Source organism: Pteronotus mesoamericanus, unplaced genomic scaffold (assembly GCF_021234165.1).
Source record: "Pteronotus mesoamericanus isolate MK-2021 breed Mesoamerican mustached bat unplaced genomic scaffold, CSHL_Meso_final contig_657, whole genome shotgun sequence".
Classification (NCBI taxonomy): Eukaryota; Metazoa; Chordata; class Mammalia; order Chiroptera; family Mormoopidae; genus Pteronotus; species Pteronotus mesoamericanus.
In genome coordinates, this window is record NW_026555229.1 from 5,197,616 (window position 1) to 5,210,394 (window position 12,779).

The 12,779-nt window shown below is 56.4% G+C and overlaps 1 protein-coding gene across 1 annotated transcript in view; it reads right to left on the minus strand.

Annotated features, from left to right (window-relative positions):
• Positions 1 to 659: 659 nt before the first annotated feature.
• The window catches only part of FBXW4 (F-box and WD repeat domain containing 4), a 72,494-nt gene continuing 60,374 nt past the window's right edge, over positions 660 to 12,779 (minus strand). The window contains exons 6-9 of the mRNA XM_054581398.1: positions 11,453 to 11,518; positions 2,200 to 2,340; positions 1,570 to 1,711; positions 660 to 1,424 (exon numbers count right to left, since the gene is read on the minus strand). Coding sequence (XP_054437373.1) covers positions 1,305 to 1,424; positions 1,570 to 1,711; positions 2,200 to 2,340; positions 11,453 to 11,518 — 469 coding nt within the window. The 3' untranslated portion in view covers positions 660 to 1,304. The remainder of the gene's footprint in view (positions 1,425 to 1,569; positions 1,712 to 2,199; positions 2,341 to 11,452; positions 11,519 to 12,779) is intronic.

The following is a 12,779-nucleotide window of genomic DNA, read 5'->3' on the forward strand; positions in this document are numbered from 1 at the left end:
GTCACTGCCCTCTTTCCGCTTCTGTATGCTTCTGTGCCCCCGGAGGGTGCCGGCAGTGACATGCCCTTCTCTATCTTACGGACCTTCCACATAAAGCCTTCTGTAGAAAGGGAGGTGTGGGCCTTAGATGGCGAAGCAGGTGAGGGGACCCTGACCCAGCTGCGGAGGGCTAGCATCTTCCCCAGCCTGTTTGCATAAACTCAGAAGACAACTGGGCTTGCAGACGTGGCCCAGAGGAACTCCCTAAGATACGGGTGGGTGAGGGAGAAGTTTTTATTTTAAAATGCAGAAACCTCGAACATGGAGCTTAGGATGCGAAGACACTGTGGGTGAAAAGCCAGAATAAGCGTGGTTCCCTTGTAAAGAGCATGTGCGTGTCAGGCTGGAGTAAGGAAGGGTCACCGCAGATGGACACCGCCTGAGCCTCTGATGGTCCCCTCTCCATACCCTCCAGGTGACACCCACCCCACCAGCAGGGCCAAAGGGGTATATGGTCAATGAGGGGGTGTCCTGAAAAAGAAAGAAACCTTTGTTCTTTGGGACACTGAGCCTCGAGACTGGTCTTACCCTTTCCCCAGCATGCACATCTCTAAATTTGAATCTGTTGTCCCCTCTCCTTGGGGCCTCCCAGGAGTCCCCGGCCAGTGAGGAACCAGGTCTGTGAACAATTAAGCTTTATTTTTACAAAAATGAACATTGTAGCACGACTCAACAGCCGGCCTGAGGCTGGGATGGCTTAGAACTCAAAACTGCTGGGTTTCCTTTGTCCTTTCTTGGTGTCAAAGGAAGACCAGGCCACAGTGCCCCAGGAATGAGTCTTTAGCCCCAAAAGCTTGATCCAGGGCGGGGTCTGACTGAGGAGGGGGGGCGCTGGTGCCAGCAGGGGCACTGGCAGCCTCAGCCCTCCTTCCAGGGCAAGGACGCAATGAGACCACTGGAAAGGCCGGAGCACCGCACCTCCCTCTAAGCTATCCTGGCTCCGAGGAGCGGAGGGGTACTGGGGGTGCCTCTGCAGGCCAGATCCTTGCTCTGGCCAACAGGAAAGCAAGGCTCAGTGGGTTCAGCTTCACTCTCCCAAAGCAGCAGGTCCCTTCTCTCCAAATGGTTCTTGGGAGAGACCATGCCTCTGGGTTACCCAGGTCCCCAGGAGTCAGCAGCCTTTAGCTTAAGGGCCTGAGCACTGTGGTCGCAGGTCTGGGAGCACAGGCACGGGGGTGGGAAGGAGTTATCGCTGCACCCTCCGAGCAGGATAGGTCCCTGAGTAGCTGGCTTTCCTGGCCCACAGGCTGGGGTGGCCCTGACTGTCACGGGTTTTGAAAGTCCAGAACGTGGAGGTTGTAAGCCAGTGCAGCGTAGAGATGCTTGGTGGTGAAGCGCAGGCAGTAGACAGGGCTGCTCTGGGGTGTCGACGTCAGCGGGAAGGCCTGCAAGGGGGCGCGCAAGGCTGGCAGGAGTGGCCCAGGGTAGGGGGAGCCCAAAACCAGGATTCCCAGGCCCACCCACTCCCGGGTGCAGCCTGTAGGAATGAGTCCTGGGTTTTGGGGGGAGTGAGGTGGGTGGGATGCTTACATGTAGGCAGGCCCTTTGGCGCCGGTCCCAAAGTCGCACGACGCCGTAGTAGGAGGAACCTGTGGCCAGCAAGTGGTTCCCATCTGTCTGCAAGCAGTACAGGGTGCTGTCGTGGGGCTCCTCCCACTCCATGACACACTTCCTGTGCAGGACGGGGAGATGCGGGAGGAGCTTCAGGTACCTTCCACCTCCACCCCCACCTCCCCGTTCTGGCTGGGAGAGAGAGAAGCTGAATCACCAAATTCTCTAACAACCAGCTTTAATGGGGGAACGCCTCCTCAGTAAAGCGCTCTTTCTCACCAAGCCCCAGACCCCGGAGTAGACTATGCCCTCGTTTGTGTTTCACACAGCTGACTCCGTGCCACAGGACTTACAGGGCCCTAGAGAGGTGGAAGGGCCTCAAGAAAGGCTGGGGCAGGATGCGGAGGGCGGCACCCTGACAGCGGCCAAGGCTCTTACCAGGGCCTGGCGCCTACGGCCTCCAAGGCCTCGAGGCCAGGGCTGCCCAAGGCGAGGAGTCTAAGCTTGGTCTTACCTTGCTGGCTGCCCCTGATGTGGAGTTTCTGTACCTTCTCCTACCGGGACTGGCACAGGGCTCCCACCATCTGTCCTCCTGCCCGGCACACTCACCTGACACTGGCTCGGAGGTCCCAGTATCGAACATAGGTGTCATAGCCACAGGACAGCAGTGTGGAAGGGGACTCGTACATGAGGTCCAGCACCCCAGCCCCAGGGGGAAAGTCGCTACCCAGGTGCGTCATCAGCTGCCCACTGGAAAGAGGAAGGGCAGAGGATGAGCCACCGTCCCAGCTTGGCCCGCACAGATTCACTGATGACTTCCACGTTCTGGACCTCCAAACGGCATCAGTCCCTGAGGAAATACAGCTCTCCTTCCTGAGCTAGAATTAGACTCCCTTAGAAGGGGCGGGGGCAAAAGGGGAGATGCCCAAGACTCCCTCCCCTTGTACCGTGTTCTCAGTCCCTCCCCGCAACTAAACGCCTCAATCAGCCGCCGGCAGCCCCGCCATCACACCTGCATGCAGGCCACCCACCACCCAGCCTCTCCTCCTCAGGACGATGAATGGGCCTTGCTGAAGGGGTCGGCCCCCCTCGCTCTCACACACACATTTGGTTACTTTATACTCCTTGATCCTGCAGGTCATGCAGTTCTGAGCTGCCTGAGTCCAATGCCTTAATTCCCGCCTGTAATCTGGGGCTCAAACCTCATTGGGGATAAAGACCACACAAAGGGAGAAGGGGAGTCCCAGGAGATGTTAAAACAAGTAAACACCTTTGTGTCTGGGGAGAGAAATCGCTGAGAAAGCAGCTTAGCGGGCTGGTCCCTGGTGTTCCCGGCCGGGCTGGCCCCCAGCCCGGGGCGAGCACGCCTCTGTGATCACAGCCCCCAGCCTGCTGGGCTCCAGCTTGCTCCCCCACCCGCGCCCCTCCCGGTGGCCGAGAGCAGATTACTGAGAAGAACAATTTCTTTGTGACTGTGTAATTCCCTCCGTGACCGCGGCAGTGGGCAGACCCCTCGCCCAATGCCAGACCCCTAGCAACCATGTAGGGGGGCCTCCTGGCCCTAGCAACTACCCCTCAACATCAAGTGCACCCGCTAATCCCTGTGGCCAGGGGACGGGTAGAAGCAGTGAGTTTGCGGAATGACTGGGGGGAAGGAAGGAGAAGAGGGGCACCCTCCAGACTCCGTTCTTCAGCTTCACCCAAGAGATGCTGGGCTCTCCTCCATGACATGGCCAGAGAATAAGGCCTTGGACACTTCTGAGGGACACGCAGGTAAGAGGCTGGGCATGGAGTGGGAGGACTTCGCGGTCACACCGGCCCAGGTTTGGCCCAAGCAACGTTCATCAAAGAGTTGAGGCAGACGCGGCTGCCAGTCACGTGTGAATGTGGCCCTCAGCTCTTGTCCTTCCACCACACAGAGATGCTGATCCTCAACCTCCCTTCTCCCCTGTAGAGCCGCCATCTTCCCTGAAGGAATAGAGGAGGCGGCTGTGGGTTCCCTTCTGCCCTCTCTGCCTTTCCCCTTGAGCCCTGGACAGCAAGGTGACCCCCAGGAAGGAGCACCGTTGCTGTCTGGTGGGAGGTCAGGCCCTAAGCCAGCACCCCCCGCCCGCAGCCTCCTTTCTAGGGCAGCGCTCTTCTTTCTCTAGGGGTAGAACACGATACACCTGCGGGGGGTGGGGGCACGAATCCTGAGGAGGATCAGGCAGAAAGCCCTCTCCCCAGATCAGCAGCCCCTGGAGATCACCGACCTGGGCTCCCAGCAAGCCCAGCCTTCCCAGATGGGCCACCAGCCATGACTCAGCAACCCGGGCAGGCCAGAGCCCTGAACACAGCTGGTCTCTCTCTCCTTCTCTCACGGGCATGTATGCACACCTGTGCGTATCAGGTAGGGGCTGTTTTGCTCCACAGGCCTCCCTCTCCCTCCAGATTGGGGGCCCTGCCCCCTCCATTAGTGAGGCCTTCAGGAATGACTGAGGAGCTCTCCCCTTTAATCTATAGAAGTAATTTCATGTTTGTCTGTTTGGAATACAAGATGAAAGGCAGTGGGATTGGGGGCGTGAAGCCCAGCATGGCTCTACCTGCCCACCCCGGTCCCAGGGTTCAAGGGGAATGAGTGCTGGGCATCCCTGGCTAGGCAGGGTCAGCAGCACAGGGCCACACCCAGACCAAGTGGCCAACCTGGACCTCTGCCCCAGAGTCTGAGCCACCACTGGAGAGCGTCATGCTGCAACGTCTGCAGTAAGAAACACAGAACCCTCCTCTCTAGGGGAGACCGAAGGGCAAGAGTGAGCACCAGCCCCTGGGGCCAAGACAAGTCCCGAAAGCCCCTCATCTGCCAGCCCAGCCTGGCCGGGGTTTCAGAGTTTTCTTTCTGCTGCACTGTTCTCTGAGTCTCTGAAATGGCCACACACACTTTACATGGGCCAATAAAAAGATACAATTTCTCTTGCCTCTGGGCCCGGCACCCTTGAAGCTCTGCTGTGCAGTGGCCGTGGGGTTAAGTTCAGAGCGTAAACTGACGCCATGCTCTGGGAAACGGCCAGTCCCTTCCAATAGCGGCCCAGCAGTGCCATTGGAGCCCTGCTGGGGTTTTGATTTGGGAAAACAAACAGAAATGGCATCGTGGGCCCTTGGTGGCCCCCGCCCCAGGACCAATTTAGCTAGAAAACTCTAGCTCAACTGTTGTGGTGGAGAGAGACTGGCCGACAATAGCCCCAAACTGGGGGAGAGGGGGACAAAACAAGCTGTCTCTTAGCCCCTCCTCCGAGCTCCTTTTCTTACTGCAAGTGTATTCTTGTAAAAAACGATTAGATTGCAATTTGTATAACATGGTGACCCCCAAATTCAGACGTTTCACCCCTTTTCTCTGGAAAGAATGTTAAGAATGCCTCTCGGCCTACCACTGTGGGGGGTGGGAGGGGTGCATTGCCTTGGCTGTCGGAGCAGCTTGTGTGGGAACAGGGCGGCCGCGCACAGCCCCGGGCCAAGACGGGAGCAAGGGCCGAGTCTGTCACTATAGAAGGCCAGACAAAAAGTCCATTCCCTCCCAAGTCCTGCGCACAAAGCCCAGGCCTTTAGGAGCCACTGAGGGCTGGGGGGGCCTCCTCGCCAGCCTCCCCCAAGCAGGACTCCAGCAATTCTCTCTCCCCCAGGGAAAGATAAAGACAGATGGGGCTGCCCCTGTGCGCCCGATGCATACGGCCAGGCCCAGAGGGCAGCCCGAAGGAGATGCGTCCCTGCAGCCTGGCTCCCTGGGCCTCACCCCAGGGAGCCTTGAAGGGGAATCAGGTGTGGGAATCAGCTCTCCCTGGCCCAACCCACCCTGCTGCCCCAGCAACTCCACTCACGCTGGAGGGACATGGGAGGCTAGAGAGGAACTTCCTGGCAGTCAAGGAGGAGGAAAATTTAAGACACTGACCGCCCCTCCCACCCAAGACGACCTTTCTGGGGGAAGCTAACAGAAGGTAGGTACTAGCCCTGAAGACCGGACGTCTGATCTGGAAAGGCCAAGTTCCAGGCTAGAGTCCAGGGGGGTGGGGCAGTCCCTGGCAGGAACAGCACCTCCTCCCTTCTCTCCCCCCTCCCTCCCCTGAGCCCCTCATCCCTGCCTGGCCTGCTTGTGCTCCCCACCACAGCCACAGCCCACGGAAAAGCCACCTGTGGCCCCGCACCATTTCACAGCCAATGTTAGCATGCTGGGTTCCTAATGATGCTCCCTGGATAGCCTATGGTTGCGCCTCCCTGCATCTGTTTGGGTGTGAGGTCACCCCATCTTGCATGTACTATCCCAACATACAACAAGGGCTTTTGGGAGTGGAAATGGATGGGAGGGTGACAGTTCACCTCTCTAGATCTGTTTGGCTCCCAGGACACAAATGGCCTGAAGGTATAAGCTGGGCCCAACATAGTTGTTAACAAAGTGGGAGGTTTTTCCCTCTCTCCCGTCCTTCCTTCCTTCCTTCCTTCTTTCCTTCCTTCCTTCGCCCCTTCCTCCCTCCCTCCCTCCCTCCCCATCCTTTTCTCTCTCCCTTTCTTTGACCAATGACCATTTATGGAGCTCCTTCTATATACAAGGCATTGTGCTTAAGAGAAACGGCACGGAGATGTGAAGCGTGACTTCGAAGGATGCATTCCCTGTCCTCAAGGAGCTTGTAATCCAGTAAGGGAGAGAGGTTGGTCACATATCCAACTAACAATACAAGGTATATGACCTGGTGGGCACCAGGAGATAAAAGAAAATGTCATAAGGGCACAGAGGACATTTTTGGCTATTGAGTAATTCTTCAGTGAGCGACAGGACTGTGAGAGGCAATGACAGGAAAGAAGGGGATGGCCCAAGTAAAATACCAGCAACAACCAAGGTGCGGACCTGGGGCACCCGGCTGGCAGTCTGGTTTAGTCAGAGGTTTAGGTCCGTGAGAGCGGCAAGCTGGTAAGATCTGGCTTCCAGACCGCGGCAGGCGCGCTGCTCCGCAGGCAGCACCCCACGAGCGGCAGAGCGCTGTGCGGCTTTCGAGCAGGGAGTGGTTGTCCTAGTCCAGCCCTCCGGTAGGGAGAGTGGGAGAATCGAGGAGGATAGGTCCCAGCCACGAAGTGGGGGAGACAAGGAGAAGCCCATAAAAGCTGCACCTGCCCTGGCCCTACCAGGTGAGAGGGAAGGGCCCTCACCAAGCACGCTGCCTCTCACAGGCCTGCGTGCGCGCACGGCCCCCAGCACCCACCCGCGCACACGTGTTCAGACACAATGGCTCAAAGGCCAGGCAGTCCACTTTGTACTGCTAACAAGGGGACCGTAATTACAGGAAGGGGCAGCCGGGCAGATAAAAGGATACAAAATTTCAACATCTGTTGCCATAAAGGGATAAGGAGAAGTGAAACGCAAAGTATCAGTTTGGTGTCAGTAGGCAGAGAGCCAATTTCAAAGAGTTCAGGGGGACAGAGGGGACAAGAAAGAAAAAAGAAAGAGGGGGGTAGAAAGAAAGAAAGAGAAAGAAATTACAGGGTTCCTTAAAGAGGTAAAGAAAAAAAGAAAATGAAAAATGCTGTCAGTAATACTTTCAAAGGAGAAGGCAGGTACTTTAAAGAGGGGCAATTCCCTTAATCAGCCTGACTGAGGGCCAGGCCCCCTGCCCGGTGGAGGCGGAGGCCCTGGGGCAGAGACAAAGCCACACCTGGGCGGGATGGGCACTAATGGTGCCCTCAGAGTGGCCCGGCCTGCACTCAGGACACCAGCCCCCACGACTGGCGGTTCGACAGGCAGCAGCCAGATGCCCTTGTCATTCCAAACGCCAGTAGACGACCTGATATTCAGCTCTGTGCTCAGTTCAGGGTCCCAAGACAAGCTTCCAGTCCAAGGGGGAGCCATGCCAGGGCACACGGTAGCTGACAAGGTGGCCCTGTGGGTGCTCGAAGAGTCACCGACTCCAGCCACGGGGGTCAGGGTCAGGGCGGGCTTCGTGACAGAAGTGCTGCTGATGCTGACGGGCGGGCAGGGTTTCAGGAGGCAGAGAAGGGTTCGTCCCGGCACAGGCGGCAGGCGCAGCAAAGGCTCAGAGGGGAAAGACACAGGGCACCTGTCCGAACGTGTGAGAAGCCCATCTGCCCAGCCTTCATCGGGAAAGGGGGCTTAAGGGCTTTAGGATGGAAGTGGGAGAGTAGTGGAGAACAGGGAAGGACCCTGGCCTGAACGGGGAGGGGAGGGGAGGGGACGCGTGCCGGGGCCATGCCATGGTCACATACATACACAGCATGGTGCCTAGCCAACGACTCAAATCCTCAGTCCCTTAGAACAAGCAGGTCGCCAGAGCCCACTCCTACCTGCTTCCCCACCTGACAGCTCCCAGGCTGGCTCAGGGCTCTGGCAGGACCCACTGCGACACCTCCAGGTCTGGGATCACAGGCCTCCTCGTCGTGTTGCCCAGCTGCCCACTGCCCCCAGGGCGACTACTGCGCCCTGTGAGGGTGGAATGCGCTATGTCTGACCAGCCAGGACCCCTGGCAGGTGGGAGGTGTCCCACCTGGGGCCCAGCCAAGGGCCTGCTCAAATGTGGACAGAGAGCACGAGATCGGCCTGATTCCTCTAGACCTCAGGCCCAGGAACAAGATGGCTTGGGCACAGTACCTTGAGGCCTGATGGGACCCCAGGGCCTAGCTAAGGACACTTCAGTGGTTGGCTGTTGGCACTGTCTGTCAAGATGGAGCCCTTTAAGGGCTGGGAACTGGGCCTGAAGAACATCAGCCCTCAGAAGCAGGAACACGCTGGCCCCTGCAGGCTGGATGAAGGACTCTTTCTTTCCCTTGGCCTGGTGTAGACAGCTCTAGGAGAGAGAAGGGCAGAAGAGGAGGAGGGGCGGGGAGACAGCCAAGTTCCTTGACATCTAGGCAAAGGCTGTGTGCCACAGCTGCCCTCTGACCTCCAGCCAGGAGCTCCCCTTACTTAGCTGATGGGAAGAACAGTCTCCAGGGGTGCTGATGCAATGAAGGGCCGAGGGAGCCATGGCGACCTTGAAAGGAGTCCCCGGCGTTGTAAGGAGCCCAGGTTGCCTGAGGACAGGTAGTGAGGGACAGAGATGGCTGAGGACTCAGCAGGGCGCCTACACTTGGGAGCACCATCCCGGCCCCCACCCTCATCCCAAGGGCAGCCCCTGGAGGGGTGATGCTGAGAGCAAAACTGCCCCTCAGTACTCCTCCCCCCAACCCCAAGTCAGTGCACACATAAAAGAAAATCTCAGTGCTCCTCAAGTTTCAGCGGTGACAGGTTAAAAGCAAAAGAATCCACCCAGCACTGTACGTGGCCCGGCTGCGGAGTCCTGCCGGCGATGTTGCTCCACCTTCCAGATTGGCCTGTCAGTCAGGCTTTGGCGTTATTGAAAGATCAAACTCGGTCCTGCCTGTTCATTACCTTAATCCTATTTTCTACATGGCTTTATTATCTGCTCAGGCTTCTCTGGGAAAGACAGCTACAGACAGTCCTCCTGTCCGTCCGTTTCCTCCCACCAAAAGGAGATGCCTCCACCAGGGCATCTTTCCCTTGAACCCTGCACCACTTGGTCCTCCACACTCCTCGGGGGCCAGGAGAGACATTTAAACAAAGCCCGGCTCCTCTCAGTGGGGAGGAGGGAGTCTGGGGGTGGGAGCGAAGGCAATGCCAAGTGACACCCAGGGCAGCCCTGCCACAGGCTGGCCAGAGGGTGCTGTGGCTTTGTCTTGTCTGGCTCCAGTGAGGATCGTACCCGCCACCTTGTGCCGACTCTCATTCGGGTTCGTTCTGGGCTCTGTGAAAACCCAGTGTCTGGGGTTAATGCAGGTAAGGGATCTCATAAGGGAATGAACGCCGTTCAAGGGTTGGTGCCTTGGAACCCCACCCTGATCATAAACCTGTGCCCAGGCAGACCTGCCAAGGCAAGCACAGGGAAGAGGCCACTTCAACATTACTGCACCTTCGAGATAAAGCTGGGCCACGGCAGTGCACCCCCCACCCTGCTGGCCTGTCCTCCATCCTGAACCCAGGCCAGTGATGATGCCAGACTAGGTCCAGCTACATGATTTCAAATAAAACTGACCTTCAGCAGAAATGCCCCTTTTTGTGACGTACACCCTTACTGTCAAGAGCCTTTTCTATGCCATGAAGTCAGCAGGCTCAGCCCCGCCTCCACTGGTCATAGGCCACAGATATTTAGAGGACCAAAAGGGTGAGCCCCCACAAACCCCATGGCACCCGTGTGGAAGACAGCTGTGGATGGGGAGGAGGAGAGGGGAGAAGGCAGCTTAGCGTGGGTGACTGCCTCCATGGTGACAGGTACTGTGTGTGTGCTTTCTTCATACTGGCTCTGTTACATAGGGATAGTCAATCCCATTTACAAGTGTGGAAACTGAGGCAGAGAGAGGCCTCGCCCCAGGTCATAGAATTAATAAGCAGCAGAGTCCGCTCTGGAAGCCAGGTGTGTCCGACCTCCCAGCCTGTGCTCCCTCGGGAACTCCTCACGGCCTCCTCTCACTCCTTACTGCTCCTTCCTCCTCAGCCCCATTCAGACGCAAGGAGCTGCCAGTAGCAGGAGTTGGGCAGACTGAGCCATGGGGATGACTTTCACTGGCAAAAGTTTTCTGAAATCTAAAGGCCCGTCTTCAGAGGACAGGTTCAACTTGCTTCCTGCCAGGATCACACCTCCAGGAAGCAGATCCACCCTCCCGAAGGGCAGGCAGTCCCACTCCCAGGGCTACCCAAAGATGCGATGCGGTACTTGGTGAAGTTGTGAGTTCCCTATTCCTGCAGTTGGATGATCATTAAGAGCATTAATTAAAGTATCTCATGTGTTATAAAAAAAATCATTTGAAAAGACTGACAACACAATGGATATTTAAAATAGAAATATAAAAAGATATGGCTAACACTTTCCTGGGGAGATGGAGAGAAAAGGAGAAGACAAGCTAAAGCAACTGAGGCAGGAAAAGGGCAAGACGAGCACACCCCCATCGCTAATTAGGGCACTGAAAACCAGGAAGTAGGTGCCTGGGGCAAGGTGAAGAATTCTTGATGCAAAAAAAGTAGTGACAATACTAAATGCCACAGAGGGTGCGGAGAGTGGGTATGACAATAAAGGATAGAGGAGGGATCTTTGTGCTGAGGGAACAAACAGTTCTCTCTCTTGATTGTGGCACCTGAATCTGCACGCATGAGTAACACTGCAAAGAGCTACACCTGTGCATGTACGCACACAAACACACGCAGCCAGAACCCGAATAAAGGTTTACGCACCGCACTGATGTCAATTTCCTGGTTCTGATATTATACTGAGTAAGACGTTACACAGGTACATTGCTGTCCTGTTTTTTATAGCTTCCTATGAATCTATAATTTCAAAACAAAAAGTTTTTAAAAACCAAACAGAATGGCAGATAATCAGATGGGAATGTGTCAAGCCTGCCAAGGCAGAGAATTATACATAAAATCTGGATGTATTGTAACTGTTCTGTATAATTCTTTTTTGGATCTGCAGACCACTTCCAAAATTTCTTTATTTTAGAAAAATCATCTCTGAGGATAGTGCCACAGAGGCACTCCTTGGAGAAAAAGTACCACAAGTCCAAATTGTTGTTATCCTAAATTTTACCTGGGATTATTCACCCATGATAAATTACTTTGACAGTCGACTCAAGCTAACGGAACGCTGCCATGGGAGAAGGTGCCACAGCAGAGGCTGTCAGCGGGTTCCGGGGCAGGGGTTCCTCACGGCCTCCTCCTGGACCGCCCAGCAGCCCGCTGCAGCAGCGGCTGGCCCAGCCAGCTCTCCCCACGGCCTCCCCAGCAGCCCCAGCCCCACCCCCTCTGCAGGCCATGGTGGGCTCAGGAATCTCTTACCTGTTGAGGTCCCAGATTCTTAGGGGTGAGAAGTGCCCACAACAAGCCGTCCCTGTCACAAAAGAGCTGCCAAACAAAAGGAGAGCAGAGTCAGATCTGGCCTGTCAGGACTTGTGGCGGAAATGGCTACACAATCGAAGGTGCAGTGCTCATTCTCCAGCAGGTGCTGGGGTTAAGCCGGGATGAGAGAAGCAGCCAAGAGAGCCATCGGAGGAGTTGCGGGAAGACCCCTGGCGCACGGTGAGGGCTGCGGCCCAGGGCTGACTGGCCAGAGGAGCCACAGGTTCAATGACAGCCGAGCCCGTCGCTCGGACCCAGTCGTGTGGTCTCTGCCCCCCACAAAAAAGAGGTTTCTAGGCGCAACCCTGAGGCCAAGGGAGAGCAAGCCTGTTGGGCTTCAGCTGTTCGGAGTTCACAAAGCCATGGCACAGAAATGGTTGTGGGGGCATGGCTGCTGGCTGCTGGCTGCTGGCTCCTGGTCAGAGCTGAGGGTGGCTGGGGCATTCCTGAAGGTTTTAAGAGCTCAGGGAATCTGGTAATATGGTGCAAGCACAGGGCAGGTGCAAAGGCACCAATGTGAGGAAAAGGAAACGATGAAAGGCGAGTAAGAATACGGAAAGATGAAACGGGAGAAATGCTAGTGTACAAAGGTGAGAGAGGAGGCTAGGCAGCCAGGGCTGCTTTGGAGTAGAATGGGAGTCTGGTTGAGTTTAGAGAACAATGACAGACACCGTCAAGAGGCAGACGAGAAGGAACACTCGCACTGTATTTCCCAGAGTGTGCCTTAAACCCTTAAAGAAAGTTGAACAAATACAATCTGCAGAATGTCATTTTTAAGTGCAGGCAGTGAGAAGGACCGTGCAAGGAGCAAGGCTGGCTGCAGTGCTAGGACTAGAACTTGAACCTTCACGCCAGGCCACTCCTTTGTTAGAAGATTTGGCTGGGGCAGGGGGCGGGGGGCGAGGCGGGTAGCGCGCGGGGAGCCTGCAGGAACCCATGGCTTGAAAACCTAAACTGAGAGCAAGAGAGCTGAAATCAGATGTGTCACTCAGGAGCCAGGGGCAGGGAAGGGCCATGTCCCTACATGCCAGGCATGGGGGGAGGGGGACTGGACATACTAATGACATGTTAGCAATGTGGGGCAGCAGCCCATCCGCCCCGGCCCTGCCCAGCACCTGTGGTTCTCTGATCCCAAGCACGTCGGTGAGGAGATGGATTTCCACAGAGGGCTCTGAAGAAGCCAGCAGCTTTGGCTGGGGGCAGGGGGGAGGGGGAGTTGGCCTGAGAGTTACTGACTGGGGAGATGTTAGGGCAGGCATTGGCCAAG